This window comes from Belonocnema kinseyi, chromosome 9, assembly GCF_010883055.1.
Source record: "Belonocnema kinseyi isolate 2016_QV_RU_SX_M_011 chromosome 9, B_treatae_v1, whole genome shotgun sequence".
Classification (NCBI taxonomy): domain Eukaryota; kingdom Metazoa; phylum Arthropoda; class Insecta; order Hymenoptera; family Cynipidae; genus Belonocnema; species Belonocnema kinseyi.
The window spans coordinates 66290771-66298473 of NC_046665.1; the positions used below are offsets into that span (position 1 = coordinate 66290771).

A 7703-nucleotide genomic window follows, 5' to 3' on the forward strand; every position below is an offset into this window, starting at 1 on the left:
ATAATATTAATTTTCTATCAGCTGAAAAATGGTTTTTACCCAATTTTCAACATTTGAAAATGATTTTTACCCAATCTTCAACATTTGAAAATTTAATTGTTTGAAATTTAAAAAAAAAGGAAAATTCAATTCTGGATATTTCAATTTTTCATTGTAAAAAATTAAACAAGATTGATAATTGAATTTTGAACAGATGAAAATTCAGTTGTTGAAAATCGTGTAAAATTTAAAGAATTGCACCATTAACTGTTCAAATTTGAATTTTTAACAATTGAAGATTCAAATGTTGAACATTGAATAAAATTGATAATTAAATTTTGAATATTTGAAAATTTCAATTGTTGAAAATCTAACATTTGAATCCATGAAACAAAAATGTTGAAAAAGTCGATATTTGCGAAAAAGGGTCGCTACTGACAAATAATATTGTTTGGCGAAATAGCCGTCCGATTTTTTCGCAGTAGGAAAATCGAGCGGAAAAATTATGTGATTTAAAAAATATTCCAACTCTGATCATACTCTTGAAACCGAATTTATAAGAACTAATTTTTTATGTCAGAGGTTATTAAAAAGTCATGTGACATTATTTAAAAATACAACATGTTTATGAAGTTTGTTCCTTCTTTTCTACTTATAAACGTTAATATTTAATATTTTCTCCATTCTCCCCTTTTTCGTGACATAATTACCCTATTTCCCTTTTTGAGCTCTTTTTTCACTGTTATCTCTGTAAATTAGACCTTGTTTTAGTTAATATAATTAGTTAAAATGATAGTTTATTGCACTAAGTTAAAAATTTTTTTTATTGAAGGTATTTGGTGCTCTGACTTCCTGTTCATTACACGTAAGTGACCATTTCTATGGAACTGGAGAATCCCTACTGTTCAGATTCACCCCGAGATTCCAGGCATTCAACTGGACCGGAGATAATCTTTATTTCATCAAAGGAAACAATGAGAGTTTAGCGATCGGCGCAGGAGAGTATGTATAATTATTATTTTGATATATTACTTAATTTTTCCGATTTTAGAATCATTTTCTTTAAAACCATTCAGTTTGTAATAACGTAATCCAACAATTGTTTACTTTTAAACTATGAATTATAAAATTTTAAAGGCTGCAATTTCAAAATTTTAATTTAATTCGCTTAAGTTTTAATCGTAAATTTTCAAATTAAAAATTAAATAAGCACAGTTTTGAATGCTCGTGCAAGTTTAAATTTAATTAATTTTAAATTGAACAATTTGTACTTTAAAGCGTTTTATTGTGAATAATTTAAGAATAAAACCTTCATAAAAAAACAGTTTCAGATTAAAAAGTTACAAATTCGTCAATTTTTAATTGATGCTTTCATAAATTCTTCAAACTTTAAAAAATTTTAAATAAAGAATTTAAAAATTGATCTATTTGAGAATTTAAAATAATTTAAAACATGTTTCTACAATGTTAACTTCAAGGAACTAAAATTTAAGAATTCTGGTACGCTTTAAATATCACTTCAAATTGCAATAAATTTTAATTTCTTAATATAATTTTTATTTAAAAATTGGTATTTTGAAAGCTTTGATTTTGAAATATTCTATTAGATCTTTTTTTAATTAAAAGTAAAGAACATCTAAATATATCGATATATATAATTTTATTTTGGTCAAAAATGCAACTATTTTTATAGAAAATTAATTTTTTTGATCGAAAATCAATGTTTCTAGGTAGAAAAGTCATTATTTTTGGTTGAAAGTGCACTTTTCTTTTAAAAATTCTACTCTCTTCTAAAATTATCGTAATTTTCGCTTGAATTATCAATTGTTCCGCTAAAAATTTAATTATTTTGTTGAAAATTCTATCTTTATTGATTAAGAATGATTTTATTGAAAATCCAATTATTTTGTTGAAAAGGCATCTTTTTAGATCGAAAATTTAACTTTTTTAAAATCCGTCTTTTTCAATAGAAAATTCTTCATTCTTGGCGGAATATTAATCTTTTATGTTAGAAAATTTTTTTATTGAAAAGTCTACTATCATAGTTTTTCGTTCAGAATTCATCTGGCTTTTTTTCGAAAATTAACTTTAAAAATAAACTACTTTTCGTAGAAAAATATTTCATTTTTCTTAGAAGGAGAATTGTTTTTCAGTGAAAATTCTACTATTATATTTTTCTTTCAGAATTCATTTTTTTGTTCGAAAATTCAACTGGTTTTTTAACATTCGTCTTTTTGGATGGAAAATTGACCCTTTCGGGTTAAAAATTATTTATCTTTTGGTAGAAAAGTCATATTTTTGGCGTAGAAAACTAGTTTCCTTTGTTTTAAGGTAAACTGTTTTTTATTGAAAATTCTACTATTATATTTTTGATTTAGAATTCATCTCTTTTAGTTAAAACTTCTACAATTTTTGATGAAATTTAACCTTTTTTTTCATCGATTCTATTTTTAATCAGGCAAGATTTCAATAAATGTCTAGGCTATGGTGTCAAAATGATTTTGAATTTGGATATATATTTCTATGGTGAAAATAAAGGAACTCGCATTTCCAAGTTTATTCAAATTTTGTTGGTCTTTTACAATCATTCGATTTTTATCTGCGTATTCTAAAAAATTAACAAAAAGTTGTTTCAAAATGCGGTATTTTCGTAATGAGCGTAGCTATTCAGAATTTTCTTCTTTTATTTGACGTGATAATTCTGGCTCTTTGAATTTATCTAAAAAATAAAAAAGTTTGAAAAATGACAAAAAGGTAGCTGTTTTTCTAAAATTCTTGAAAGTGGATTTTCTCAAAAAGTCTCAAAAAAAATTATCGCAAAAATTAAAATCCCAAATACCTAGTCTGGTGCCAAAAATATTAAATTTGGAGAAAATTGGTCAATTTTTGAGAATTCGCATGTATTCTTCGAATGGCTAAAAAATATAAATTAATTTTAATTTTTAATATTTTTGTTGTTATTTCGCAAAAAGTCTGTTTGTGTGAAAAATAACTTTTAACCAAATTTTTTGCAGCAGATAAATAATATTAAGTAATGCATTTTTTGGTTATAACGAGGAATTATGTCTGAAATTGAATTCTTGTAAATTTAAAAATCCTACAGTAGTATCAATAATAAATAACAATTAACAAGAAACATTGACTTAACGAATTATTAATAGTAATTTAATAGTAACTCATAAATTTAATTTTTAAATAAAATTAATAAATATGCATTAAAAAGTAATATTATAGATAAATACTATCGATTTACTTGCAAATTCAACTGTTTGGCAGACATTTTTATTTAGAATTCATTTTAATTCAGGCTAATACATAAATTGAAAAAAGTATTGAAACAATTTAGATTATTTTTTGGTTACAAATTTTATTATTTTTCTGAAAATTAGTTTTTTTGGTTCGAAAATTTATCATTTTAATTATAAATTACATTTTTTTAGCAAAAATGCAACTTTTTAAAAAAAATTACATTATTAGGGTAGAAAATTCAACAATTTGTTTGAAATACTTTTTTTTTTTTAATAAAAAATCTTATTTGGTTAAAAAATCATGTCATTTTTAATTTATAATTAGAACATCAAAAAATATAATAGTAGATATTTCAATCAAAAAAGATTTTGATTACATATTGAAAGCAGTAGAATTAAATTTAAAAAAAAAAACGAATTTCCAATGAAACTGTTGAAACCTCAACGTAGATGGATTAATTCCTAACCAAAGTTGCATTTTTGTTTAGGAAAGAAGAAATTGATCATGAAAGAGATATATTTTCGAACCAAAAAGGCGAATTTTCATAAAAATAGTTCAAATCTTAATAAAAAAAGATTCTTCAGTCAAGAAAAAAATTTTTTTTTACCAAGCTGTTTAATTTTCAAGACAAAAATATGAGTTTTCTTCAAAACAGTTATATTTTTAACTCGAAAATATAAATTTTTCATATAAAAGTTAATTAAATTAATTTATCTTAAAAAGTAAATCGATAATATTGATCTTAATAATATTTATAATATTTCATATTAATCTATAATATTACATTTTAATGCATACTTACTAATTTTGATTGAAAAATTAAATTTATGAGTTACTATTACATTACTTACCTAATCAGTTGGAAACGCTCGTCCCGGTTTAGGCAACTTCGCCGAAAATTTGTCAAAATTCTGGACATTGAAATATTCCTAACTTATCGAATAAAATCGCTAATAAAATTATGAATTTTATTCTGAAGCGTATTAAAAATGTGCAAAAATATGACTTCTTCTTTTAGTGTAGGAAATTTCCATAATATAATGCTGTAAAAGTTATGCGCAGAGTTTTGAAATACCAAAAAATTTGCGAATTTTGTAGCAGTTCATTCACACATTTTGAGGAGTATTTTTTATTATTTTGTACTAAATGTATAACTTGGCAGGACAAAAATAAATGGTGGTAACAAATTTAAAAGACCTTGAAAAATAATGGAACATTTTTACTTGTATAATTTATGTTGGAATATAAAAGTTACTCAACGATATTTATTATTGTCCCAGTATTGGACATACTTTTTACGTTGTCCCAGTAATGGTCGGTTAAATATAGATGTTTTTTCTGTCTTTAAAACGCTCGAAAAAAAACTATTTTTGTGAATTTTTCTTGAGATTATTACAAATGATATCGATGCAGGGATTGTTAGGCTTAATAAAAACACTCTTGAAATACATTTTTAAAAAATTTCACATATTTTACGCACTTTTCATGCATAAAAACATCAGTCAAAGTCAACTCCTCAAAAAGTGGGTAGGTCCACGCTGTTGTAAAAATCTCGAGAATGGGCAGTCCGAAACACAAAAATTAAACCGTTTTGTATCCATTATGACTCCAGCAACCGGCCGAACTAGGATTATTTAAAAAATGTAATTTTAATTATTATTTTGTGCAAAAAACTGTGAAAATTAACCCCCCTTTTTCATTTTTGTTTTTTCATCTTCATTTTGTTATTTTTGCAACTATATCAGAAATCCTAGTTCAGTCGGTTGCTGGAATCATACTGAATCTCAAACTGTATAATTTTGTTCTGTTTCGGACTGCCCATTCTGGAGATTTTTACAACAGCGCGGACCAACCTACTTTTGGAGGAGTTTACTTCAACTGACGTTTTTATGTACAAAAAGTTCATAAAATAAATAAAAAATGTTTAAAATGTATTTCAAGAGTTTGCATATTAAGCCTAACAAATCATAAGTCGATATCATTATTAATAATCTCAGGAAAAATGCACAAAAATAGCTTTTTTTCGAGCGTTTCAAAATAGAATACTGCCTTACATCAAATTGCATTAGAAGTTTATAAAAAAATGTTTGACTAATGATATTGTTTATTTGTTTTTCAGTGGCAAGTTTGGTCTGTGGTTGGACGGTGACCTGTACCAGGGCAGAACGCAGTCCTGCAGCACGTATGGCAACGAGCCGCTGGCGCCTCGTGAGGACTTTGTGGTTAAGACGTTGGAATGCTGGGCGTTCATATAGGACTCGGCCTTGTTCTATTTGCCGTGAACTTTGACCTCACCGCAGCCTAACCTTACCTGAACTCAGGGCGACGCGGCGATCTCGCACCCAGTACCAGGAGAGATCAGATGAAGACTAAATGACTCTACGAGCCGGTATCGAGAGACAACAATTCATTCATTGTTTTTGTTGCACGACGTTGGAACAACGCCAATGAAGTTGGTCGAGCTCGACCTAGTGCTGCTGCTGTCAAATCCCGAGAATCGAATGAAATCCAGTACTGATTGATTCTCAACGAATCGACACAACAATGGAAGAGACTAGCCAAGTTGCGATGTGAAGAGGAAAAAGAGAGCAATGCTGTTTGCTCGCCTTTTCTTGCGATAGACCTCGGCTCCTAGACTTTTATTATTATTATTATTATTATTATTATTATTATTATTATTAATATTATTGTAGATTATTGTAGATTATTATAGATTATTATTATTATTATTATTATTATTATTATTATTATGGTTAATTCCTCACTTTTTTTAAGTTAGAAAGTATTTATTTTATTATTACATAACACACTTGCGTTGTACGATATATTCTCGCGCGTTCATCCGCTAGGTAACACACGAAATGTCCTTTTTTTTGTTTTTATTTTGTTTGTTTGCCATATTTTATCTTTTTTTACGAGGGAGAGAAAGTTCTTTTTTAAGGTTGAATCTGTCAAGTGTAGTCCTCTGTATTTCTCTCCCTCTTATCGACGATTTTATTGAGATTGCGATGATACAGAGATTAAATTAACAACAGAGATCGACTTTCTGAGACGATGCTTGATGTACTAATTTTGCTCGATGTGTCGCGAATACCACGAAGATCCAGCAAAAAAACTAACTTTTTTCGATGTGTAGATAATGTAGATAGTAAATGTAAATATATACATACATTACGACCGTGTTACAGTGATTGTTTCGATGAGCGCTATACAAACCGAGAAGCCGCGCAGAAATGAAATTCGATTCTTGAAATTACTTGTTTGCGCGTGCGACTCTTTTATTTAGGATCTGAACAGATTATTTAGCTATACATAATAGAGGACTCGTATAATAAACAAAACAATACATTGCACCGAGGGGAGAAGAAAAATGTGTTATATTTGCCGGTTTGTCTTAAAGAAAAGGCGTAGAACGAAGTTTGAAAATTTGAGGGTAGAGAGACGCCAATGTTCTCTTGACTCTTGAAATTTTCGTTTTTCGCTCTCCAGATAAGCGTCGAGTCAGAACTGACCACACAACGAAAAATCTGTGCCTCGCTTCGCGCTCTCGACCTCTCTTCTCCAATCACTTTGTCTGAGACGAAATCGGTACGAATCTGTGTTAACTAATCTTAAGTTTTTAACGATAACGATCTTAAATGAGAAATTTCTTGATGCTGTGATCTGAGATTGTATCCAATTGTATCGTCTAGTTTTAATCGAGGCTGCGAAACGCGAGGCATTTTTTCATCCAGAACAAAATTATACTTGAAATTTTAGTGTTTTTTGTTGTTGTTGTTTCCTTGCAAGAAAGAGCATATGACCACAATAAAATTGTTTGTCATTAAAACTTATTTTCCGAGTGAATTTTTATAGGAGGATTCCTTTCTTCCCAGGATTATTTTCGTATTTCTGTGACTGTAAATAAACTCGATACTTGCATGTTGAAAGAAGAACCGCTCCGTTGAGAGATTATTTTAAGATGGAAGTATCGAAACAAAGCGTGTTGAAAAATTCAAGAGAATTCAAGAGTATGCCACTCACCAGAAGGATCCGTTCGGGTCCGAGGTTTTGCGAAAATTTAAATTCAATAAATAAAACATAGCTTTTTTACAAATTATTATTAAAATGTATAGTTCATTTATAAAATAAAGTAAAAGAGTGAGTAATTAAAAAATGTAATATTTTTAATTACTGGTCAGTTTTTCGTACGCAGTTCTGAATTTTAGAAACGTAAAATTATTTTCTACTGATTAAAATTCAAATTACGTGTTCTGATAACACTCGATATTTTTAATACTAAATAGTAGAATTTTCAACTAATAAAAATAAATCTTGAACCATAAATGAAATAGTTCAATTTTCAACCAAAAAATGAAGTTTTCAAACAAGATTAAATTTCTACTTTAATATTTGAAGATCGAACTAAAAAAGGTCAATTTTCTACTAAAAAGAAAACGAATTTTCAACCAAAAATGTTGGATTTTCAACTAAAA

At 27.7% G+C, this 7703-nt stretch overlaps 1 protein-coding gene across 11 annotated transcripts in view; it reads left to right on the plus strand.

Moving 5' to 3' along the window:
• LOC117179880 (TLD domain-containing protein 2) overlaps nt 1-7061 on the plus strand; it is a 461266-nt gene extending 454205 nt beyond the window's left edge. For 10 of the 11 annotated variants that reach the window (XM_033372057.1, XM_033372056.1, XM_033372058.1 and 7 more), the window contains 2 exons: nt 812-981; nt 5348-5483. In XM_033372057.1, the coding sequence (XP_033227948.1) occupies nt 812-981; nt 5348-5483 (306 nt within the window). Of the gene's footprint in view, nt 1-811; nt 982-5347 lie in introns of all 11 variants that reach the window. The other variant, XM_033372055.1, reaches the window with a different exon arrangement.
• The last annotated feature ends 642 nt before the right edge of the window (nt 7062-7703 follow it).